This window comes from Carcharodon carcharias, chromosome 10 (assembly GCF_017639515.1).
Source record: "Carcharodon carcharias isolate sCarCar2 chromosome 10, sCarCar2.pri, whole genome shotgun sequence".
Lineage (NCBI taxonomy): Eukaryota > Metazoa > Chordata > Chondrichthyes > Lamniformes > Lamnidae > Carcharodon > Carcharodon carcharias.
Genome location: NC_054476.1, coordinates 130248825 through 130276151, shown reverse-complemented (window position 1 = coordinate 130276151; position 27327 = coordinate 130248825). Strand labels below are relative to the sequence as shown.

General features: G+C 41.9%; 1 protein-coding gene across 1 annotated transcript in view; it reads right to left on the bottom strand.

Annotated features, from left to right (window-relative positions):
• Positions 1-27327, bottom strand: part of LOC121283179 (septin-5-like) — a 125193-nt gene that overhangs the window by 70674 nt on the left and 27192 nt on the right. Inside the window, exons 2-6 of the mRNA XM_041197402.1 lie at positions 22759-23094; positions 11404-11500; positions 10903-10989; positions 9662-9785; positions 6377-6511 (exon numbers count right to left, since the gene is read on the bottom strand). Coding sequence (XP_041053336.1) covers positions 6377-6511; positions 9662-9785; positions 10903-10989; positions 11404-11500; positions 22759-23094 — 779 coding nt within the window. The remainder of the gene's footprint in view (positions 1-6376; positions 6512-9661; positions 9786-10902; positions 10990-11403; positions 11501-22758; positions 23095-27327) is intronic.

Below are 27327 nucleotides of genomic sequence, written 5' to 3'. Positions count from 1 at the left end.
GAAACCTACATGGACACCAACTAAGAGCATGAGCTGAAAAAGTGGCAGATACAAATGGATCCAAACCCATAAAAATAAACAGATAAACACAAGAAATGAACATATAACGTAAGATGGGAAGATACCCTCTTGCTGCCCGAGTTCCTTTCCTTCTCTGGGCCATCCTCACTATTACTGCTCCCCAATAATGGCTGCCTCTCTCCTGCTCCCCAGCGGGGTCCCTCCCACTCATCAGTACTCGGCGCCTCCCTCCTGCTGCTTCCCGACCTCCTCCCGATAGATGAACTCCTTGTTGCTTCACTTGCCATCCTTCTGACCGCAACTCTCATGAGCCGTTCAATCACAGGTGCAGTCAGAAAGCTGGCTAACAAAGCTACAAGGGGTTTGGTTATCAGGAGGAGGTCAAAAACCTGCATGCTGTAGCATCCTATGGATATATAAATTTAGCTGAGTGAGGTGAGTACCAGGAGAGAGGTGGTAAGCACTGTAGAGCATCCAGAAGGCAGTGACATGGCCTGCAAAGTGAGAAGGCAAGATGCAGCAATATGGCTGCAAAGAGATCGAAGCTGGAGATCTACTGCCCACTACCTCCTGATTGGCTGACTTTATTGAAAAGCACTTGCTGATTGGCACAACGATTGTCAATTAGGAGCGTGTATACCCCAGGGGTTGCGGGGCTGTGTGTGTGTGTGTGTGTGTGTGTGTGTGTGTGTGTGTGTGTGTGTGTCTCTCCGATATTTAAATTGGATTCAATAATTGCTAGATGGCTTCCCTACGGCTTAGGAAATAAACAGAGATGGAAGAGTCTGGCTGAAGACCTGCTGTCCCTTGTTCTCGAGCCTCCTGCCCACAATAGACAAAGCTCCTTTTCCCCTATTGCCTCGCCCCCTCAACCCCACCCTAAGCTATGAATTTTTACTCCATCCCTTCCAATTCCTGGGCTCCGGCCCTCCGCCCCCTCACTCAACCCCAGCATGCCTCAATCTTGACTGATTGCAGGGAACCATTGATCGTGATCATTGATCATTTCCCCACAGGTCCCCAGCTGCGGTCTCCTGTCACTGGCTTTCCCTCCAGGCTGCTGACCAGCCTGTCACTCTGTCCAGCTGCTGAGCAGGAAACAGAAGAATAGAGTGATAATTAGATGCTGCTGTTAAATTTGCAGGACTTCTGCGTCCCCAGGTTTTGTCTCCACCCTACTATCACCCTCGTTGCAGCCTTCCTCCCCCCAAATATTGGGACCACAAAGTCTGAAGTAATCTGGATTGAAAGTCAGACACAGACCGTAAAAATTCCCCTGCTCAGTTTAGCATCAGCTAGTTCTATGCATTTATGAGAGAATTGTAGACAGCTAACTTTTCCCTACATGGCAATACTGAAAATACTTCAAAAGTACTTCACTGGCTGTAAAATGCTTTGGCATTTCCTGAGGCTGTGAAGACACTGGCCGGAATTTTCCTGCCCCTCCCGCCAGTGGGATCTCCTAGTCCCGCTGAAGTCAATGGACTTTTGGCTGGCTCGTTGCATCCGCCGTGGTGGGACCTGCTGTGCAGGGCCGGAAAATCCCAGCCAGTATCTTTAGGAGGAATAGCTTTACTATTCTCTGTTATGAAGAATATGAAATATTATAATGTTTGTTCCATTTATTCACATATTCTTTGTCAAATCAATCAGTTGATTTCTTTACAATTGGACGAGTCTAGTGTCACGAATGTGTAATTATGATATAGGCTTTAAGGTTTTAAAGGTATAGTTCTGTTTTTTAAACCTTTACATTGAGCTTAAAAGGCTCTCTCAAAATGGAAATATGGATAGTCAACATGGCACCTTTCTGTGATTGTTTAAACCCTCAGACTCTTATCTCTAGAGCTGGCTATGAATTAACAAATGCAAAAGACTCCTCCAGGGATGTCCATTGTATCACCTAAAAAGGTGTGAACATCCCATGGCTTCCAAGAGAACATGAAACAGGAATGGACTTCAAAGGACCACAACATAATTAATTTCTTTGCCTGGTGAAACAATGACTCCTTGAAAATTAACATAGCAGCCATTTTTGTGTTTTTGAACTATATAATGGAGGCTATAAGAAGCCATCTTGAGTGTCAATGAGAGAGACAATATCAGCACACAACTCTCAGCGGAAGCAACCAGGAAACCCCAGGAAGAACTCAGACATCAGATGGGTTTTCTCTCTCCTACCAGGAGTCAAAGACAAACATATTAATAAATCAACTGCTGTTCTGCTGCAAGAGTCCAAGCAACCTTCAAGTGCCGTAACTGCAAATCTTGTGAAAACAAGAAACATTTTTCTCCCAAAAACCTGCTGACCTGGTGAGTCCACCTGAAAAAGGCAAAACTGCAAATGGTCGATTGCAGAAGCCATTGCAGCTGCTAAACAGAATCTCAAGTTGCAACAAGACCTGGACAATATCCAGGCTTGGGCTGACAAATACCATTGAATGTCAGGCTGAATCGCCCCACTATCAACATCTTGGGGTTACCATTGCCCAGAATCTGAACTGGACTAACGATATAAATACTGTAGCTACGAGAGCAGGTCAGAGGCTAGGAATCCTGCAGCAAGTAACTCACCCCTTGACTCCCCAAAGCCTGTCCACCATCTACAAGGCACAAGTCAGGAGCATGATGGAATGCTCTTCATCTGCCTAGATTGGTTGGCCTGACTGTCACCCCATCCACAAACATTCACTCCCTCCACCACTGACGCACAGTAGCAACAGTGTGTACCACCTACAAGATGCACTGCCTGAATTCACCAAGGTTCCTTAGACAGCACCTTCCAAACCCCCAACCACTACCATCTAGAAGACAAGGGCAGTAGATTTACGGGAACACCACCCCTTGTAAGTTCCCTTCCAAGTTACACACCATCCTGACTTGGAAACATATTGTTGTTCCTTCCCTGTCACTGGGTCACATTCTGGGAACTCCCTTCCTAACAGCACTGTGGGTGTACCTACACCAAATGGACTGCAGCGGTTCAAGAAGGCAGCTCACCATCACCTTCTCATGAAAGTTAGGGATGGGCAATAAATGTTGGCCCAGCCAGTGATGCCCATATCCTGTGATCGAATAATAGAAAAAAATTCAACCCCTTCACTTCGTAAAGAAGGAATTCAAACATAGGCCCGCAACAATATCTCACAGAGACTGATTTGAAATCTCATCTTTAAAGTATCTTTCTATCTTTATCTGCTTTTAATTTTTGTATTCGTATTTTAGTTAATAATTTTATCACTTTTCCCAAGTAACTTTCAGCAGTCCTTTTTGTAATAAATTAACCTTTATCTTGTTTAAAACTTGTCTGCTGGGTTATTTTTAAATTGAACTAAACAGGGCTACGCGCACACACACACACACACACAAATTATTAGCTCACGGAACACTTTAAGGGAACGTCTTTTTACATGGTCATGACACTAACCATAAATTATATGAGTCCGGCTTCTGGAAGATTGGAGAAACGCTCATGAGGACAGGTGTGATATTGGATGATCCAGTTCAGACACCGAGCAGTTCCGTTCTTATAACCTTCAGGTCAAGCTATGATACAACTCAATATCGGTCAGTAAATGTAAACCCTTGATCATCAGGGACAACGGGCTCCCTTATAGGAGAGACTGGTGATGCTGAGTCTGAGAGAATATCTAGTATAGACCTGAAATTTGTAACAATGCATTGCTGACAAGGAGCTGCAGTCACCAGTCACACAAGTTGGTAAGTCACTGGCACATTACATCCACTAATCATGGCAAGCACACCTACATTTCACAGGATGTAAGGCAAGCAGACTAGGCATGCACATTCAGAAATGTGGCCTTAATAGTTTCACGGTCTCAGCAAATTTTCAAAAGCATTCCTTTGCCTCAACTGGCTCTTATTCTCAATCCAGTTGCTTTCCTGATAGGTGTTCCAGTTCTTTCTGTAATTTGTTTCTTCCAATTTTTGCTTCTACTCATGCTGGAGTACAGTTCCATAAGAATGTTGGACCCTCAGTAATTCACACATCCATTCACAGGCAATAAATGCCAACTGGCTATCTGACTGGGGAATGGATAATGGAGCTGAACTCGACTCCAACTGTAACCACAGAACCAAAGGACACATCAATATGTGAAATGAACGAACTTGAAAGAAATGTGATTAGAACAATTTTTTGGTTACATAAACCTGTTCATGTGCCGAATGGACCCAGATAAAACAGTTATTGCTGCTCTGAGTAAAGCACTGAAGAAACAAATGGACCTCTGCTGGAAATGGGACTGACAAGGTTAAAAGGTAAGCCAACACTGGGAGGAACACATGGACAACGGAGATATCATATAGGACCGAGGGGGGTAAATGGGTTAGAATGTAAAATGCAGGTAGTGAGGGTAGAAAGGCATTCTCTAACTTTGCTTAGTTTGTCATGGGAGGGAGAGAAACTTCACAGGATTTTTCTCTAGCAATGAACTGGCCCAGGTCCACTGCAAATACTTTTACTTCCTGCACATGAGTGTTATACTTTATAATGAGGTTATGTGATACCCGAGCTGGGAGTGCTTGCAGGCTACACAAGAGAATATATTTGCTGCTGGACTGCAGGGCCAGTCAGAGAGTTGGAAGCATATCCCTGTGATCACATTTCAAGACATTCTTGGGCTAGATTTTCCTCTTGAGAGTGTGTTTTGCATTTTGCAGCTCACAAACAGCACTCCCAATTGCTGTGTAACTTTGTAAGGGAGTTTCTCTTTACCCACAGGATTTGGGTTCACATTGCAGTTTGTGAGCTGCGAGCCAGTGTGGGAAGAGTATAGGTGCAGAGGTGGGCTGGTGAGAAGGCCTACCTTGGTTCTTGGTGATACCAGCACATTCCTTAACATTGTTTAAAAGCCTTCTAAACTTCAGCTTCATCACTACCTCACCCCCAGCACACCTCTGCCACCAGATGTCCCCTCATGCCCCTCCATGTATCAATCCATAGCCACTCACTCAGTATCCTCTATGCACTGTCCTCAGATTCCATGTAATATCAATGGAAATATTTTATATTCTTTGGGAAAAAATTAACCTCTCATCATCTAATAAAAATCTCCATCAAATACACTATCATTGATACTGAGGAAAAACAATGCATTTTGCCATGTGAATCCTATTAGCTTGTGTCAACAAACCAGAAACCATATCAAAGGCACAATCTATTATTACAACCTCTTAAAATTGTTATTCATGCTCAGATGAATGGAACATCTACTGTGCTGAAACCCATTAGCACTTGAAACTCAAACAAGCATTCATAATGACCACAGATGTCCACACAATAGAAGAGCAGATGGTGCTTACTTAAATTTCAAAGCAGAGTGCCTGTCAATGAATGGACAGGAACGCGTGGTCAGATTATTTTGAAGTGTTAAAAGCAGTTTTTTTCCAAATAATCAAGAGCTGTCACGCCATGTAGATCACAGTTCAAAAGACAACAGCACAGACTGACAGGACATTTTGAAACATTTTTCACTGCATTACAGTACTTTTGCCAGTAGAGAAATATTGCAGGATACAATCACACAATACTGGTCAATGTAAGGTCTGCTCACCTTTGCAGGACAAATCCTATGACGAAGCGCTGCATTAAAAACACATTACAATAAAGTGCCTAAAAGTGATATTTGAAGGTGTGGAAACATTTTACACTTACTTTTCAGAATCTTCCCCTGACTCCCCAGCAGGCATTCTATTTTCTTTGTGAACTCTCAAACCTGGCGTGCTTTTAATGGGCTTCCTGCATCACTAGACGAAAATGTTGCATGGGAGGAAATCCAGTTTCCAACCCCATTTAAAGTGGGGAGCCCGACGTTAGCAGAGGCACATGGCATTTTGCACATGAAACACTCCTGACCTGCAAAAAGTGCCGGTGGAAAATGCTGCGGGGTCAGGTATGCAGAGGAAAATCAGATTTCCTCCTACAGAAAATCGAAGTGTGGCCAATCTTACACCAAAACACACCTCCGTATCCAGATGAAAATGCATCCCAAGTAGCTTTTCTTCCATTGAAACACACAACAGGCACATTGTCAAATCTGGAACACTCCCACTATGCTTTCTATGCCTGATTGGTATTTGGTCAAATGAGATTCCTGGTGGCTATGGACTCTCAGAAAATGTATCCTTGGGTGGCTAAAATAAGAAAGCAATCCATTTCACAGCACTGATACACCTCATTGTGCAGGGTATAACATTCACAGGAACCTTGGCAAGTTCCACATACTGAGCTTCCCAACCAGTTTGAATTGTGGAGCAAATTGGCGAGTATCAGGAGTAACTGGAACAGTGACAAAGCAATATTTGACCTGCTGTTAAAAACCTTTCTGCTTACCCATGGCCAAAAGGAGAAATGAAGTAAAGGCAGCAGTGAATTCGGTTGTCCATAATGTTTTTCCTGTTCAGGCCACTCTCGTCACGGAAGTACTGCTCAAACTGCTGGTCTATGTAATCTGCAACAGGTTTCCAGCTGAGAAAAAGTGCAAACAAAATTCACAAAATGCTACACATTGGAGAGTCCCACAGGTACACTTCAGTAACATGGGGGAAGGGGAAGAAAACAACAATTACTTTTCTCCCATTATATAGAGTTATGTTAACAGCATCTTGCTTTTGAAGAAGGCTGGCATGTCACTATTCCATAGGGGAAGGGCAATGACAATCAGTTTTATGATCAGGGATAGGGAGCTAGCAGCACTGTAACATTGAGAATGGTGAAGGATAATGGCTCTGGGTCATGGTGACATAGAAACATAAAAAAGTTGCGGGAGGCTGGGACATTATCCTGGCCCCAACCGCCCCAGCTGCTCAGACTATCTAACTAGAACCTCTTTTACTAGACCTACCTACGTCGGTACCTATGTGAACTATAAAAACTGGATCCCCCACCTCCCACTGCAAGTTCCTCGCCAGTCCAGAGCAGATGTCCTGAACCCTGGCACAGGGCAGGCAACAGCCTTCTGGACTGTGCTCTTGATTGCAGAGAATTGTGTCTAGCCCTGACTATACTGTCCCCTACTACCATTAGATTTCTATTAACTCCCCGCTGCTTGAATAGTTTTCTATACCATGGTTCCATGGTCAGTTCGCTCATCCATCTTGCAGCCCCTGCTTTCATTCTTACAGGCTGCAAGAATCTCAAACCTGTTAGACAATTGAAGGGGCTGAGGCTATTCCATTTCTACCTTCTCCATCCCTGAACTTGCTTCACTTGCACTCACAACCTCCTGTCCCTTACCACGGACCAAATCAAATGAACCTATCCTAAGGGGTGTGACTACCTTCCGGAACAAAGTGTCCAGGTAACTTCCCCCTCCCTGATGTGTCACGGTGTCTGCAGTTCAGCCTCCATCTCCGTGACTCTGAGCCAAAGTTCCTCCAGCCGTAGGCACTTACTGCAGATGTGTTTGCTTTGGATCGCACTTGTTTCCACGAGCGCCCACATTCTGCAGCCACCACACATCAACTGCCCTGCCACCTTATAGTGCTTAATTAATTAATGATTTTACTCATTAAATTTTAATTCTGTCCACTCCTGCCTATGCTTATATTCTTATTTTAATAAATGTTCTATTTATCCCGATTGAAATTCCCTAATTAAGATAAATAGGAAATATTCACCAGCCATTCTAATAAGCTTTACTAATGTTCGTAAATCTTACTACTACTAATAAAACCATACAAGTACTAACATTATCCAAGTTTTGAAAGATAAATGAGAAAAATACTCACCAAACACTCAAATACCTTTTTCCTGTGACTTCACACTGATTTTTCTCAGAATGTGGTCAGTTTGCTCTGGAGCCATGGATTGGATAGCTCTTGGGTGCTGCTGTCTGTCTCTGGGTCCTCCTCTCTCCCGCTTTTTTAGATGCTGCTGTATTTCTCTGGGTCCTCCTCTCTCCCTCCCCTTTAGATTCTGCTGTCTGTCTCCGGGTCCTCCTCTCTCCCTCCCCTTTAGATGCTGCTGTCTGTCTCCGGGTCCTCCTCTCTCCCTCCCCTTTAGATGCTGCTGTCTGTCTCCGGGTCCTCCTCTCTCCTTCCCCTTTAGATGCTGCTGTCTGTCTCTGGGTCATCTTCTCTCGCGCTATTTTAGGTGTTGCTGTGTGTCTCTGGGTCCTCCTCTCTCCCGCTCTTTTAGATGCTGCTGTTTGCCTCCAGGTCTTTTTCTCTCCCACTCCTTTAGATGCTGCTGTCTGTCTCCAGGTCCTCCTCTCTCCCGCTCTTTTAGATGCTGCTGTTTGCCTCCAGGTCTTTTTCTCTCCCACTCCTTTAGATGCTGCTGTCTGTCTCCAGGTCCTCCTCTCTCCCGCTCTTTTAGATGCTGCTATCTGTCTCTGGATCTTCTTCTCTCCAGCTCTTTTAGGTGCTGCTGTCTGTCTCCGAGTCCTCTTCAGTCCTGCTCTGGGAAGTGACAGTATCAAAAATTCACTTCCAATGTCTTCCTATCTCCGAAAGTGTATTTATTATTCAAATGGATGGATATGGGTTTTAACTTCATGCATTATAAAATTACAGAGTCAATTTGCAAGTCAATCTGCTTTTCAGCTGTTGTTCTCCCATTATGTTTCTCTGTCCCTCTTTCACTCATGCTGCCTGAAATTCCCCTCCTTGTTGTATGTGAGATTCACCATTTTCTCCTGCTCTCAGTGAGAAAACCAGGAGACACTGCTGTTCCCAACTTCCTTATTCAATATGCACTCGATACAGACTTGGCTTCTCTCTGCTCCTCCATAGGTCGATTGTTCTACTTTACCCAGCAGAAAAAAATAAAATCCTATCTTCACATTATTGAGCTGTAGCCACATTGACAAAATGCCGCATGATTGTCTGATTTGTTAATGGCTCCAATATAATTCTCGGTATTTTCTTAAAATTTCTTTTCATCTGAAGCATTGAGCAAATCTACGATACAAGGACAGGATGTCTACTCCTGACTTGAGATAGGCAAGGAACTTTCTCAAAGGCCTCTTGAATCTTAAATGACAAATGCACAGTGTGAGAGTGGTGGGTCATCCACAGTTCATTTGATAGAATAGTCCAGGTTAAGAATTAATCAGATTGGGAACTGGACAGGTGTGGGATGGGAATGTTACTCATACACCACTCTGGACCACCATATCATCTAACTGCAATCATTGTTTTATGGCCTAGGAGGTTATGGCAACTTTCTACCCTCCTCTCCTTAAAGCATTGTTTTGATATAGTTCCACAGATGCTAGTAATTGTCTAGTGCCTCAACTATGCAACCAACTTTCACATGTGGGTATAGGCAGTAAACCTCAGCAGGTAATCCCATCATGGGAGGCACTAAGTGAAGCCCGATCTGGTTCCCACCCCGTACCCACATAGGTGCACTTTGTACTCGGTAGATAGCGATCAGCATCAAGGATCTTGACCGATTCCTTCTCCCAGAGGCCAACCACAGTACCCTCTATATCTATACCAGGTGAGATCGGTTAACTTAGACCAGGAAGCAACCTTCTAGTTTGTATAGTCATCAGGCTATGCCTTTACCCACTGGAGTTTGCAATCTTTGAACACTCAAATCAGCATTTGCTCCATCTAGCCTTAAATGATTCTATTAAAGCTTATATCCTGAACAGCTGATTCTCTGTACCATTCTTGGTTATTGATGGCATCACCAAATCCTGGTGTGTCCACAATTGTGAGCCGAAGTCGAACTCCCTTCTCCTCAATTTCCACTGAATGTTTGGTGATATCAACAGTCTGGGTGATCCTCTCTGATGAGAAAATGAAGGTGGGTTAGTGCATCAGTTAAACTGTATTAATTCAATGATGAGGACAGTTTTTAATCCATAAAATGCAATGTCCTTATTTTCTGAAAAAAGTCTCATACAATTGATCTTTGTTTGATTTGAAGGATAGTCACTTAATTCTATATCAGATGTATTTAAGTGAAACTGACACATGGAGACTGGGGTCCAAATACAGTCCAGACTCAGGAGATTAAATTTTCCTCTTTCTGTTGTCTGCAAACACTACACTGACCACCCCTCTTTCTCACACCCACCACTCCCCCACTGCCCCTTACCACATGAAATGGGCTTGGGAATTCTTCACTCAATTCCTGAACGTTTGAGCCAGTGCACAAAACTGACACTAATTCAACATGATACTGGCAATCTTAGTCTGCAGCCATATGATGGCTACTGTGCAAGTGGAGAGTTTGATGCAGTAGTCGGACCGCTTCTGAGCTTGGCACTAAGGTATGTTATTGGGCAGAATGGACACAGCTTTATTCTGCATCTATTGTACTGTAACCTACCTGAGAAAGCTTGATGCTGACTTTGTGTGTTCAAAAAATGTTCATTTCCCTATAATTCCTCACCTCGCTCAGCACAAAATTAATCCACATGTACTTTAAAATGAAATGGTGCCCCTGTTTCAGATTGTAGAAACAAATAGTATTGAATAGCAAGCTTCAGTGGTTCCAGTCCATTTGTCCTGTGACGAGCCAACCGGACAGAGATGTCACATGACACTGCTCTGATTTTTATTGAATCAGCATTGTTAATGTTAGAGGAACAGCTTCCACTGTCAGCACACTGCATATCACTGACATCCTCAGAGCTTGGCCAGGCCCGAGGGACAGTGTAAAGGACAGGAGAAAAGGTAACTAGTGCTACTTTAGCACAGCCAGTGGTGGGACTGTTCCCAAAAAATATCACCCAAAGAGTTTGAGAGATAACAAAGATCTATAATATTTCTGTTTCCAATATTTAACTGCAATGATATTTTTCAAGGCTGCTGATCTTGTCAAATGCCGGGTCTCCTATTTCCAGTGAATACTGAAGTTCAGTCAGACTAGTTCAACAAAACAGTTGCCCTGAATCTTACCTTCTGTATTGAGGAACTTCTTGTCCTTGTACAGGTCTGTGAGGAAAAGGCTGTTAACCAGAGTTGATTTCCCAAGGCCTGATTCTCCTGAAAGGAAGCAACAACAACAACAAAAGTGGGTCAGATTTGAGCTGATAAACATTTAGAGTCTTTCATCCAGACCCAATTTATTTAGGGTGAGGTGTGCAGGTGTACTGCTAGCTGATGTTATTGGGCTAGCTCTTGATAACGATGCTGCACACTGTCACTGTCTTTTGTCGCATATGTGCACTGTAACAGCAATAGTCATTACCATATTGGCATGTCTGCAATTATGATGATGGAATCTCTGGTGTTACTGGAGCAGAATGCATGGTTGAACTTGATTTGATGAACCTGGTATTGCCAAAGTGTGATATGTGGCATTGCCAGAGCAGGTTACCTGGTTTTACCACTGCACCATATTTGACTGAGGTGTACTGCTAAGGTAATGATCAAACTCTCAATAACAAACTGCTTTACCTGCCACCAGTAGTGTGAAATCAAACCCTTTCTTGACTGACTTGCGATGAACCTGGCTGGGTAATGTTGCAAATCCGACATACTCTTTCTCCTGGTCCTGTGGAATTACATATAGACATATTATTCACCAATTCATAGAAAATTCACTGAAATCAAATACATCAGTCATATCGTTTGAAATTTCTAAATATGCTCTCCACTTCCCATTTCTCCCTTTCTTTACAGTGTTCCAATTCTCCTTTTTACACCACCTTATTTTCTTTACTTTCCATTCCATGTGCTGCTCATTCAACCCTAGTCTCCTCTCTCACTCTCAATTTTATAGTTTTCACATCACCACGCTCTGTATGATCTTGTTCTTTAATTTTCTTTGCAACCAAGTTCTTTCTGCCTTTTATCCACTCTCCCTGTTTGCTTTCTGGGTTCTATTCTTCAATACTCTTTTGTCTCCCTCCTTCAGTCTGCACTTCCCTTTTCATACATTGCACAACCCTTTCCAGACTTTATCCATTCAAAACATCTTCCTGCCCCTTTTGCGCACCCTCCTTTCTCTGTTCCTCTTTGAATCTTGCCTCCTCCTTTTTCACTATATTTACTCTCCACTCTTGCGCTGCTATTTTTCTCTCCTGTACACTATGTAACCAGTTCTTGCTACTTCTGATGTTTCCTCTTCTGTACTTCATCCTAGGGTCTTAAAGAAGTGACTAATGAGATGGTTTAATTTTCCAAAATTCTCTAGATTCAGGGAAGGTTCCATTATATTAGAAAAGAGCGAAGTAACTCCTTTATTTAAAAAGGGAGGGACACAGAAAGCAGGAAACTGCAGGCCAGCTAGCCTAACATCTGTCTTAGCAGAAATGTTAGAAGCTATTAATAAAGATGTTATAGCAGGGCACTTGGGAGAATTCAAAGTAATCAGGCAGAGTCAACATGGTTTTGTGAAAGAGAAATCATGTTTAACCAATTTATTGGAGTTCTTCGAAGAGGTAACATGTGCTGTGGATAAAGAGCAACTGGTGTATGTACTGTACTTAGATTTCCAGAAAGCATTTGATAAGGTGCCACATCAAAGATTATTGCAGAAAATAAAAGCTCATGGCGTAGGGGGTAACATATTGGCATGGATAGAAGATTGGCTAGCTAAGAGGAAACAGAATAGGCATAAATGGGTCATTTTCTGGCTGGCCAGAAGTAATGACTGTTGTGTCACAGGATTGTGCTGGGGCCTGAACCTTCTCCACCGCTCAATATGATCATGGCTGATTCTCTATCTCAACACCGTATTCCTGCTCTCTCCCCATACCCCTTGACGGTTTTAGAGCCTAGTCTATTTCCTTCTTAAATATACTCAGTGACTTGATCTCCACACCCTCTGTGGTAGAGAATTTCACAGCTTCACTGCCCTCTGAGTGAAGATATTTCTCCTCATCTCAGTCCTAAATGGCCTACCCCGTATCCTGAGAGTGTGACCCCTTGTTCTAGATGGCCCCCAGCCAGAGGAAACATTATACCTGCATCCAGTCTGTCCAGCCCTGACAGAATTTTACATGTTTCAATGAGATCCCCTCTCATTCTTTTAAACTCCAGTGAATACAGGCCTGGTCAACCCAATCTCTCCTCATACGATAATCCTGCCATCTCAGGAATCAGTCTGGTGAATCTTTGTTGAATCCCTCTATGGCAAGTATATCCTTTCTTAGGTAAGGAGACCAAAACTGCACAATACTCCAGGTGTGGTCTCACCAAAACCCTATATAACTGCAAAGACCTCCTTGCTTCTGTACTCAAGTCCTCTCGCAATGAAGGCCAACATACCATTTGCCTTCTTAACTGCTTGTTGCACCTGCATGCTTGCTTTAGTGATTGGTGTACAAGGACACCCAGGTCCCTTTGTACATCAACATTTCCCAATCTATCACCACTTCAATAATAGTCTGCCATTCTGTTTTTCCTACCAAAATGGATAACTTCATACTTATCCACGTTATACTGCATCTGCCATGTATTTGCCCACACAACTTGTCTTAATCATCTTGAAGCCTCTCAACACCCTCCTCACTACTCACATTTCCATCTAGTTTTATGTCATCAGCAAAATTGGAAATGTTACATTTGGTTCCCTCATCCAAATCATTGATCCCTGTGGTACTAGTCAACACCTGCCATTCTAAAAAAAAAAACAATTATTCCTACTCTCTGTTTCCTGTCTGCTAACCAATTCTCAATCCATACCAATATATCACCCCCAATCCCATGTGATTTAATTTTACTCACTAACCTCTAATGTGGGACTTTATCAAAAGCTTTCTGAAAATCCAAATACTCAACATCCATTGGTTATCCCTTATCTATTCTGCTATTTACATCCTCAAAAACTCCAGTAGGTTTGTCAAAAATGATTTCCCTTTCATAAATCCATGTTGACTTTGTTTAATCCCATTGATATTTTCTAAGTGTTCTTAGGTAGGAAAGTAAGTTGTGAAGAGGACATAAGAAGACTACAAAGGGATATAGATAGGTTTAGTGAGTGGGCAAAGATCTGGTAAATAGATTATAATGTGGGAAAATGTGGAATTGTCCATTTTGGCAAGAAGAATAAAAAAGAAGCATATTATCTAAATGGTGAGAGATTGCAGAGCTCTGATCACAGAGGGATTTGGGTATCCTAGTGCATTAATCACAAAAGGTTAGTACGCATATACAGCAAGTAAGTAGGAAAGATAATATAATGTAATCATTTATGAGGGGAATTGAATACAAAATTAGGGAGGTTATGCTTCAGGGCATTGGTGAGGCTGTGTACAGTGTTGTTTCTGTATTTAAGGAAGGATGTAAATGCATTGGAAGCAGTTCAGGGAAGGTTTACCAGACAAATACCTGGAATGGGAAGGTTGTCTCATGAGGGGAGGTTGGACAGGCCAGTATCCCCTGGAGTTTAGAAGCATAAGATGCAACCTGGTTGAAACATGTAAGATCCTGAGGGGTCTTGACAGGGTGGATGAGGAAAAGGGTGTTTCCTCTTGTGGGAGAATCTAGAATTAGGGGTCACTGTTTAAAGATAAGCTGAGAATTTTTTTTCTCTCAGAGGGTCGTGAGACCTTGGAACTCTCTTCTTCAAAAGAAGCAGAGTCTTTAAATGACTTTAAGGCAGAGCTAGGTAGATTCTGGATAAGCAAGGAGGTGAAAAGCTATTGGAGATAGGCAGGAATGTGGAGTTTCAGATCAGCCATGATCTTATTGAATGGCGGAGCGGGCTCGAGGGGCCAAGTGGCCTACTCCTGCTCCTTGTTCATAAGGTCATACGTATGGTCATGTGTCCACCACGTAACCAGTTCTTGCTTTTTAACATTCTTCATAAACGAATTGATTAAAAATTCTGCTGCCCATTACTTGCACCAAGTCCCTGCTTACCCATCATCTCTGTGTTCACTGACTTACACTGGCTCCTAATTCAGCAAAACCTCGATTTTAAAATTCACACCCTTGTTTACAAACCCATCCATCAGCATGCCCCGCACTATTTCAGTAACCTCCTCCAGCCCTAAAACCTCAGATTGCTGTGCTCTTGTCCATTCCTTATTTTAATCACTCTACCATTAACAGCTGTGCCTGCAGATACCTGGCCCCCAAGCCCTATAATTTCCTCCATAAGGTACTCCGCCTCTCCCACTTAAGTATAGCGTATCATAGAGTAACTTACAGCACAGAAGAAGGCCATTCAGCCCTTCGAGTCCATGCCAGCTACCCGCAGAGCAAACCAGTTAGTCCTACTTCCCCACTCGGTCCCAGTAGTCATACATATTTATTTCCTTCAAGTGGTGACCCAGTTTCCCTTTGAAATCATTGATTTTTTCTGCGCCCACCACCTTCATGGGGTGTTTGTCTAAGTTTTTGGCTCCTTAGCTGTCCTAATATTGCCTTATGTAGCTTGGTGTCAAATCTGATAATGTTCCTGTGAAGATGTTTGGGAAGTTTTAATATGTTAAAGGTGTTAAACAAATACAAGTTATGGTTGTTACCACACCATTTCCATTTTCTTCTCATTTTGATATTCTTTTTTGTGACATTCCATTTCTGTTATGGGTTGTTTTCACTCTTCCTTTCAATACAATTTATCTACATTTTTGTTCCCTCATTGTTGGACTCTCCAAGTTTCATATCTCCACCATTGAGGGCAGATGGATGGGGCTGGGGGCTTGGTACAGTGAGGGGGGCGGGAGTCTACTTTGTCCTTAGATGGATTTATACTGGCAGCAGGGAGGGTGAATGGAGAAAATCTGGGGAAAATGCTTTATCTTTCCACTTCCAGTATCAAATATTGAAACTGTATCCTCCTACTCTCAGTATCGTAGATTGATGTTTCTCCTTCCACTCCTGTACAGTATTGGGGGTGTGCAATATTAACAGATAACACAGTACACAACTCAGTTTAATTATTATTAAAACAATGGCAAAGATTTGCACAATTCTTACCATTCAGGGTTGTAACAAACCTACTTACAGTAATTCAGCAAGGCTCCTTCAACAGCATCTTTCAAACCCGCAACCTTTATCACCTTGAAGGACAAGGGCAGCAGGTGCATGGGAATACCACCACTTGCAAGTTCCCCTCCGAGCAACACACCATCCTGACTTAGAACTATATCACTATTCCTTCACTGTCGTTGGATCAAAACCTTGGAACCCCCTTCCTAACAGCACCATGGGTGTACATAACCACATGGACTACAACGGTTCAAGTAGATAGCTCACCATCACCTTCTCAATTACAGATTAGCAATAAATGCTGGCTGAGCAATTGACACCCACATCCCGTGAACGAATAAGTAAACAAACAAGAGAAAAGCTGTCAACGTGTATTCTATAATGAGGCACAGTAATTTTTTTTCTTGACAGAAAGCAGTTTGTACTCTCAGGAAATCAAAATAATTAAAAATCATATCTTCTAATTATCTGATAATAGTCTCCAGGGAAAGTTCAATGACAAATCTTATGATGGTGAATTTTCCACTGCACTCAATAATCAGCAACCACGTACCATCCAGCTCTTGTCATTTATATTCTAATAGCACTTTACCCACTGAAGTAGTAAAGATGACAATACTTGTACTGATGCCTATGCTCGCACTTGGTCTTTACATCAAAGCTTGTTGGCACCACAAGTCCTTGTGTTAAATGCCTGTTAGCAAAAAATCCTTATGTTAATGTCTGTTCATGATTCATCCCTATGCTGATGTGTGTATTGGCACTGCGTCTTCCTGCTGCCCCGCTATTACCCTGTGCAAATATTGTGCTATAACAATTTTGCTCATTTCCAGTGGGAAATATGGAAAGACACACTCTCCCTACATTGAATGGTGAAACATCTGAGGCGTGTTCAGTATCCAACTCTGTGGATGTGCATTACTACAGTAATGAGGAAAGCTAGGTCAACTTTGTGAGCTCAACAAGGGTAACAGCCATGGCTCAGTGTCAGCACTCTTTCCTCAGAGTCTCAAGGTTATGAGTTCCATTTCCACTCAGGACCTGAGCACAAAATCAAGGCTGACACTCCAGTGCAGTACTGGGGGAGGTCTGCACAGTCAGAAGCGCTGTTTTTTGGATGTAATATTAAACTGAGGCCCCGTCTTTCCTCTCAAGTGGGCACTGTAAAAGTCCCATGGTTCTATTTTGGAAAACAGGGGAATTATCTCCAGAACAAAAATAGAAACAGAAATACCTGGGAAAACTCAGCAGGTCTGTCAGCATCGGCGGAGGAGAGCACAGATGACGTTTCGAGTTCTCATGACCCTTCAACAGAACTAAATAAAAATAGGAATGGGGTGAAATATAAACTGAGTTGGTTGAAGAGGAGGGGCGGGGGGGGCGCGGTTGTTGGGAGAAGCATCCAGTAATAGGTGGAGATTACTGGTTGCTTGTCCCAACAACCCCCCTCCCCCCTTAAACCAGTTTATATTTCACCCCTTTCCTATTTTTACTTAGTTCTGTTGAAGGGTCATGAGGACTCGAAACGTCAACTGTGCTCTTCTCCACCGATGCTGCCAGACCTGCTGAGTTTGTCCAGGTATTTCTGTTTCTGTTTTTGTTTTAGATTTCCAGCATCCGCAGTTTTTTGCTTTTATATCTGAATTATCTCCAGAGTTCTGGCCAACATTTATCCCTCAATCAACAGCACAAAAACAGACCCTCTGGTCATTGTCCGACTGCTCCATGTGGGAGCTTGCTGTGTGCAATTTGGCTGCTGTATTTCCTACATTGCAGCAACAATCACACTTCAAAAAAAATACTTAATTGGCTATAAAGGACTTTGGGGTGTCTAGTGGCTGTGAAAGGTGCTATTTAAATACAAGTTTTTTTTGATGTGTCATTTCTCATTGGTATAATTTAGCTCTTACCTCCTAAGGGCCATCTTTCCAGCCTCTTAAAATAATTCAATGACTTTGGATTGCCTCAATACTGAAATCATGCAAAATGTCAGGGGGGCATGCATAAAATTCATACTTTTCATTTCTCCAGAACTTGGAGATGTAGCCTTTTTAATTATTGATTAATTATTGTTAGGTGCAGAGCTGGAAATATCAAGTCCTAGATGGTTTATTCATTTTTACTGTCGTCTTTCGTCCCTTCTGTCTCCACCATATCGCTGCACAATGAGACCACAATTTACACTTTCCTGTGACTGCAGCAAAGAAATGGCAATTTTCCAATTGAACCCAGATACTTTGATCATCCCTTTAGAAACTGTCTCTACTTACCATTTTGTTTCTATTAGAATATCATGCAGCACAGAAGGAGGCCATTTGCCCCATTTTATCTGCTGGCTCTCTAAAAGAGTTATCCAATTAGTCCCACCATCCTATTCTTTTCCAGTAGCCCTGAAAATGTTTCCTTTTCAAATATATATCCAATTCTCTTTTGACAGTTACTTCTGAATCTGCTTCCACTGGCCTTTTGGAAAATACATTGCAGATTACAACCATTGTTATATTAAGAACACTCATCTCCCTTCTGGTTCTTTTGCCAATGTTTGTGAATCTATGTTCTCTGATTATTGACCCTCCTGCCAGTGAAAACAGTTTCTCCCTATCAAAACCCTTCATAAATCTGAACTCCTCTGTTATATATACCCTCAACCTTCTCTGCTGTAAGGAGAACAATCACAGCTTCTGAAGTCTCCCCATTCTCTTCCTCTCACCCCCTATGAAAACCATCTCATTTTTCTGCATTCATCCAGCAATACCTTCCCCGATATTAACCAGCATCTAACAAGACTTTAATGAGCTTTTTTCAGCCACATCTTTTAAGTATTTGACCAACATCTATTTTATTAGAGTCCTTTGAGGGAGTAACAAGCAATGTGGATAAAGTGGAGCCTGTAGATGTGGTGTAATTGGATTTCCAAAAGGCATTTGATAATGTGGTACATCAAAGGTTACTGCACAAAATAAGAGCTCATGGTGTAGGGGTAACATGTTAGCATGGATAAAGGACTGGTTAGCTAATAGAAAGCACACTGTAGGGATAAATGGGTGATTTTTCAGGTTGGCAAGCTATAACTAGTGCAGTGCCACAGGGATCAGTGCTGGGACCTCAACTATTAATAATCTACATCAATGACTTGGGTGAAGGGACTAAATGTATGGTTGCTAAATTTTCTGATGACACCAAGTTGCGTAGAAAAATAAGTTGTGAAGAGGACATAGGCAGTCTATAATGGGATAGGTTAAGGGATAGGTTAAGGGATAGGTTAAGGGAGTGGGCACAAATTTGGCAGATGGAGTATAATGTGGGAAAATGTGAATTTATGCACTTTGGCAGAAGGACAGAAAAGCATCATATTACTTAAATAGTGAGAGATTGCAGAACTCGGTGGTACAGAGGGATCTGGGTATCCTGGTACATGAATTACAGGGGGTTAGTATGCATGTACAGCAAGTGATTAGCAAGGCAACTGCAATGTTGTTGTTTATTGCAAGGGGAATAGAGTATAAAGTAGGGAAGGTTTGCTACAGTTGTGAGAACACATCTGGAATACTGTGTGCAGTTTTGGTCTCTTTACTTAAGGATATAATTGAATTAGAAAATTTCAGAGAATGTTCACTCGACTGATTGCTGTGATGAAAGGGCTATCTTGTGAGCAAATTCATTAGAATTTAGAAGAATAAGAAGTTGATCTTTTTGAAACATATGAGACCCTGAGGGGGCTTGACAGGGTGAATGCTGAGAGGATGTTTCTCCTTGTGGGGGACCAGAATTAGGGAATATAGTTTAAAAATAAGGGGTCTCCCATTTAAAATGAAGATGAGGAAATTTTTTTACTCTCAAAGGTCATTAGTCTGTGGAATTCTCTTCATCAGACAGCAGTTGATGCAGGGTCATTGAATATTTTTAAGGCTGAGTTAAACAGATTTTTGACTGACAAGGGACTCAAAGGATATAGGGGGTGGGCTGGAAAATAGAGTTGAGGCCACAATCAGATCAGATGGCAGAACGGTCTTGAGGGGCCGAATGTCCTACTCCTGGTCCTAATTCGCATGTTCATACGCTCGTATATCCAACACTTTGCATATAAGTACTGATGATGAGTTTCTGAACTGCTCTTTGGATATTAGGAAACTCATTTTTATTATTTTGTGATACTTAACAGCTAGAGGAAAAAATAACACCAAGGCTCAGATTGGTGTTCCTGGGCCAGGTACACAGATTCAGCAGATTTCCTGGCTCTGCAAAACCAACCTTTAAAACTGTCTGCCTGCAGATTGCATTTTTGATTGGTGGGAGGTTGGGGGGTGGGCGGGGTGGGTGGTGCGCAAAATCGGAGTCAGGGCCAGCAAACTCAGAACAAATGCAGAGGTTGCTGGGTGCAGAGACGGGCTGGGCCTCTGTACACCAGCAATGTGTTTAAATAAACCAAGGAAACAGTAAAACAAAAAACATCCCTCCAGCGCTCAACCACCCCCCACAATCCCTATGCCCCATCCATGCCAACCTATGTCAACCCATACCTACCACCCATCCTCCATGACCCCTCATACCCCTACTACAACCAACTACCTAAGGGTGACCCACTACTCTTACCTCCTCCGCGTCAAATCAAGTAGTATCCTTGAACACTTCCTTAACAGATTTGACACTTTCTTGACTGCCTTGATAGCTTTGACAGCCTTTCACAGATCCTTGACAGCTAAACAGTTCCTTGACAGATTGACAATTATAATGAGTTTGTGCATAAAACATGCATTATCATGTATAATTTAAAAAAGCCCCAAAGGGTGACTTACTCCTTCCAAAGGAGCCCCAGGACTTTATCTAAAGATGTACCTTACCTCTCCAAAGGGGTACCCTGTTTATCCAAATGAATCCACCAAATTCAAACCTTCTTTTACCTGTTCTAATCTGCACACATTGGGTTTCACACTTCAGAGGAGGCAGCTGGTGATTTGAATGGCCAGCTGCCTCCGTGAATCACATATGTGCAAACCCTGGCCCGGCTCCAGTCCCACTCCCGCAAAGATGGGAAATGCAGGGTTCAGGGCTGCAGCCATTTGTGGGATTTTTGCCACAATGAAGAGCCTCTATGTCATAGTGAAAATCTGGGCCAAGTTTCCATATCTAAAAGTACAAAATAAGCACACATCCTATGGTAATTACTACATGTGAACAGAGAATACCTCACAAGCAAATGATTATCAGATCATTATTATAACACATGGCCTCTAAAAGGATCATTTGGGTCCTGCTTTTCATCAATTTTTTAATCGAGGTCAGGGATGCTTGTGCTGTTCTATGTTGAGATTTCAATCTCATCAGTGTCACATGCTCACAAGTCAGGTATTGCATGGCTAGAAGCAGAATTAAGATGCATCAGCCCAGATCTATCGATCAGGATCGGAAACCCTATTTCCAACCCTAATCAGACAAAGAAAATGCACACTTACCTTGCTCCAATATTTCAGGGAAGTCTTCCAATGAAGGATCCTTCACATCCAACGCAGAGCAGCAAACCTCATAGGGAGCTGCACAGAGATTCCGTGCAGAAACCATGCCCCTTTTATATGGCAATGTCCCAAAGCTGCTTTGAAAACAGCTACAGGGAGAAGCCAGGTGTGTAAGGTAAGTGGGAAAGGAGGTAGGCTGGGTAAGGAGGTAGGGTGGTAGGTGGGTAGGGTGGGTGAGTGGGTGGGTAAGTAGGTTTGGGGGTAGTCCCTGGTGTTGAGATACCTTAAACCAATATCACAACACCAGGGAGCAGGAAAATTGCCATTGGGAGTTCAAGCTTCCTGGCAATTCCCACAGAATCCTTGCATTGGGTCTTCTGAGGGGTCCCATAGCGCATCTTCTGGGACTCATTCAGCCTCTGACTACCCGGAGACTGGAAGATCTGGGTCATTACTCTGCTCTAACTATGTGCCTCAGTCCCAGTGTCAGTAGTGTCTCTATGATACCAGAGTAGATTTTTTGCATTCCCACACCATCTGCCCTGTGCCCTCTCTGAATGAGATAGCCAATTTACTGCCAAATATCATATCCACTAGGAACTGGATTGTGCCTAAGCAGAATTAATTTGTGTCAAACTTTTAAGTTTTGAAAAACATTAAGTTTCTTGTCATCAGTTACTGCCCTCCAGATAAATGTGATTCAGTATTGCTATAACAGAAAGCAATCCCCTCTCTCCTGAATTACTGCCGTAACAAGTAGCAAGGAAAATAGCACAGACCAGGGGTGTCCAAATTTCTTTGTCTTCAAGTGTCACATAGATGTGCAGAATGGAATCACAGGAGCACAAATATAGTCAAAACTATGTTTTCATTTATATGCATGTTACCATAATATACATGTTGACATTAATGTACACATTACCATTAGAATGCAGATTCCATTAATATGCATGTTACTTTTAACATGCATATTTCCATTAATATCCATGTCTATTAATATGCATGCATCTCATATTGTTAATAAGGACATACTTAGGAATTCTGAATTATCCACCAGTGAGACAAAAGCACGTAAAAGTGCCTTTTTCTAAACCTCTGTAACATTCAGAATGAACCAGCAAGCATAAAATATAAAGGGTCAAATGTAACCAAGTTCCTGGACTTCAGGGGTTCGATTGCCAGGGCTGGAGTTTGGCCACGCCTAGCATAGATAACAAAAACAAAATACTGCAGAGGTTGGAAATCAGAAATAAAAACAGGATATGCTGGAAATACTCAGCAGGTCTAACAACTGTTTTTCTCTCCACAGATACTAAAGTTTCAGGTCGTCAGTTCTGATGAATCATTAACTCTATTCCTCCTATTTTAGATTAATTTGTTTAACCACTGCTAGAACTTCTAATTCTTCTAACGTTACCTCAGATGAATCATATGGATCCAGCTTTCCCCATGGGCTCCTTGCCCTGGACGCACAATTAAGTGGCATCGATTCAACAGCCACGAGAAGACTATCGCCCTGCTGCCCTTTGAGTGTCTGCTTCCAGTTCTGCTCTTTTGCTACATTTGATGTTCCTGCCGAACTCAACTGTTCTGGCGTTCCCAGCGGTGTTATGCATTCTATTTTTTCATGGCATGTTATATTTATTGGAGCATTCGTCTGGGCAGGACGTAAAGGATCTCTCTCAATGGCAGACTCTTTCATTATCCATTCTACTTCAGAATCATCCGAGTCTTCCTTCAAAAAGTGAGCAAGCTAGCAGGGAAAATGGAAGCAAACATGGCAGGGGTTATATACGATGACCGGATGTTATAGAAGTTTCCAGATAGGTAGAGAGAAATGAGGGAGGGAGACAGTGGGAGAGAGAGAGAACCCATTGGAAAGGGTGGAAGAAAATCAATGTTACACAGAACCAAAGTCATGAATAAACACAATATGAGAAGCGAAGGTTTCCAATTCACAAAAAGCAACTTGATTTAATTTAATCCAAAAATAATTATTTACTATGAAGCTTGGTTAATGCCAAATAATGACATCTACTCCTCAGTAGCAGGGTGACTTTCATTCATTCATTCATTTACACTACAATGACCATCACTGTTGACAAAATCCAAGAATGCCAGGTTTAGGAACAAACTGTACTAAGGTGACACCAGGCTGGTTATTATTCCCTTACACTGGAGTCGTTCTCTTAATAAGCAAACCTGCTCATAAATGCAAGACTATGAGGTTCATAATATAATGTATGTACATCTCATGATGCAGATCTACTTCACCAAACTCTAAAAATTAAAATATGAATGTGTAATGAGACACCTAGTGATAAAAGCCCATTTCAATGTCAACTGTGATGAGGATAGTCTTGAATTTCAAAAGGACATAGAAATATTGGTGGATTGTGCAGACAAATGGGAGATGAAGTTCAATGCAGAGAAATGTGAGGTGATTCATTTTGGCGGGAAGACAATGGTGAGAGAATAAAATAAAGGGAGAAAGAGGTGCAGGAACAAAAGGACATCAGTGTATATGTACCTAAATCATTGAAGGTGGCAGGGCATGTTGAGAGAGCAGTTAATAAAGCAAATGGTATCCTAGGTTTTATTAATAGGGACAAGAGTAAGGAGGCCATATTAAACTTGTATAAGACATTGGTTAGACCTCATCTGGAGTACTGCATCCAGTTCCGGGCGCCATACATGAGGAAAGATGTGAAGGCCTTGGAGAGAGTACACAGGAGATTCACAAGAATGATTCCTGGGATAAATAACCGTAGCTATGAGGTTAGATTGGAGAGGTTGGGTCTGTTTTCCTTGGAGAAAAGAAGGCTGAGAGGAGACTTGATAGAGTTAGTCAAGATCCTGAGAGATATGGACGGGGTAAATAGTGAGAAACTGCTCCCACTCAAGGGTACATCAAGAACTAGAGGGCACAGATTCAAAATAATGGGCAAAAGGAATATAAGTTGGAGTCTGGAACGAGTTTCCTTAAAGGGTGGTGGAGGCAGGTTCGATCAAGGTATTCAAAAGAGAATTGGATTGCTATCTGAAAAAAAAGAATGTGCAAGGTTACCGGGATAAGGCAGGAGAGTGAGATTAGGTAGAATGCTCTTTCAGTGAGCCAATGCAGACTCGATGGGCTGAATGGCCTCCTGCTGCACTGTAAAGACTCTGTGATTCTGAGGTTTAATAATATTTATCACTTAAACAGTTCCTTGAGTGATTGGTGGTAATCACATTGTTGATGGAACATTAATCCACACACAATGATCATTCTTTTCTTGATTCCTAAATTGTCCTGAATTAACTGATCTCACAGTTGATGGTCTCACAATTAACCTCAGCTAAATCAGGGAAAATTGACCAGGTTTTCTGCTTCTGGTTGCTTTCAATGTACCCCGCTAGAATATTGGGAAATCCTGCTGCTCATGAATGATAATCAAACAATAGACCCTTGGGTAAATTAGTGGAGTCAAAATCTTTGGAATTCCATAGAAATCAATAGGATGATGCAAAGGGACCGGAAGGATTTTAGGGTCTCTCTGCAGGGATAACCTAAGGTGAGCTGAGTGGTCTTGCTCATCTGCAATTATTTTGTGATGTGAAAAAGTATATATGTGCGTATTTCAGGTGAGGACAGGAATGGGTACAGTTACGATACAACCTAGGGCCTGATTTTACCAATGCCTAAGTAAATGGGTTTTGAAGGTGTCAAAATCTTACCCATAGAGTCAGAGCCATTTCCAGCACAGAAGGAGGCTATTCATCCCATTAAGTTTATGCCAGCAGTTTAACTGCCTGCCATAATGTACTGCCTACTTTATACAAAAATAAATACCCCACTTGGCTGAAGTATTGAAGGGCATTGTCAGGAAAGAAAAGGACTAAACTGGGAAAAAAAAAGCTATCATACATCCATCATTCATCGATTATCTACCAAAATGACCTCCATATCACTGTTGAAAGCTAGTGTTATAACTCAAGGTATAATCTAAGTTAGAAATTTTGACTGAGGTAACTCCAGTAGCTACAAATCTTAGACTCCCAGTTTTAAACCAGTAACAAGTGTTTGGACTCCCAGTTACAACCTAGAATTCAGATTTCAGCCCTGAGGATGAGTTTGTCAGTTACACGCAGAATAGCTGACAGTATGGTGCGTGGCGGTGATGGTGGTGGTGGGAATGGGGGATGGGCGAGTTGGAATTTTTTCTAAAGTTCTGAAATTGGTCTCCTAAATACTTAGTGAATGAACAGCATCCAGATCTGTTCTGCTGTCACCAAGTAGAACTATCTCAGCCTTTCTAGCAAAGAAACAACAGTAAATAATTAAAATTTTAAAATGATAGCATTGAAAGATAAAAATGATTTAAGTCATAACATATTTTCCAAGCTATAATTGTCAATGAAAGATAACCATCTGTAAAATGGAAGAGATATACATTAGCTAAGCAATAAGGTGATTATAATCTGATAAACAATGAGGAAACTTTACTATCTGATAGCAAACAAAAGAAGGTTACCATCAAATATAGATTAAGCAATGAGACAACATTATTATCTAATACAGATCATACATTAAAGAATCATTACTTTCTAATATTAAACAATGAGGAGACTTTATTATCTAACACAGACTATACATTGAAGAACTGTTACTATCTAATATTAAACAACGAGGGCATGGTGCTATCAGGTAGTAAAGATTGTGAGACTTTACTAACAGTGAATTATAAGAAAGCTTTATTATCAAATAACAAACAAGGAATAGGCATTACTGATAGTAATCACAAAGCATAGAGTGGGATTCACTATTTTCAGCAGTACATGGAGAGAATGAAGGAGTTACTGAACAATTTCTAGGTATTAAGTGACTAATATTTCAGCCTACACAATTGTTACCTGATTCTGATCCACACAGCACTGTGTGAAACTTGTCCTTCTGGTACAGTGATCACTGTGAGAGTTGCACTTGGGATCCTCTGTATGAAAATGCACAGAGTGCTCATCATCTTCAGATTTGCCCTGAGGCATATCACATTCTGCCATCTCAGTACAGGAAGGAAATGGCAGAGCAAGCAGAGGGGACAGAGCATGTGAAGAATAGGGAAAGTGGAGAGAAAGGAGCATGCCAAAGGAAAGGTTTACACAAAAAAGAGAAATGAAATGTGATCTCATTAAAAATAATGGAAGCAAGATGTTTAACAGTTTCAGTAAAATGAATCAGCAACAATTCATGTTCACGCTGCATTTTTACTATGCTAAGCTCAGCTGGTAAGGACAGGAGTGTTCTATAATCATATAGTGCAACAGTGATGCAGTGTATCTGGACACAGCACTCTAGCTAACATACAGTTTTAGCATAACCTCCCTCTGCCTTGGCTCATAAAGAAAGTATCCCGTATGCCTTCTTGACCACCTTATCTACCTGTCCTGCTACCGTCATCAATTTGAGAACATGTACTTCAAGGTTCCTCTGTTCCTCTACATTTCTCAGTATCCTTTCATTATTGTATATTCCTTCACCTTGTTTTCCCTCTGCAAATGCATTTCCTCACACTTCTCTGGATTGAACTCCAGTTGCCACTTTTCCATCTACCTGACCAGTCTATGGATATTTTCCTGCTGTCTATAGCTTTCTTCCACACTATCATTCACACAACCAATTTTTGTATCATCTGCAAACTTCTTAATCATGTCCCCTACACTTAAGTCCAAATCATTGATATATTCCAAGAAAGAGAAAAGGACCTAGTATTGAGCCCCATGGAATCACACTGGAAACAGCCTTCCAGTCACTGAACCAATTTTGGATCCAACTAGCCATTTGCCCTTGGACCCCATGGGTTCTTACTATTCTGGCCAATCTGCCATTTGGGACCTTGTCAAAAGCCTTGCTAAAATCTATGTAGACTACACCAAACATGTTACCCTCATCAACCCTCCTTGTTACCTCCTCAAAAAATTTAATGAAGTTAGTCAGAAATGACCTTTC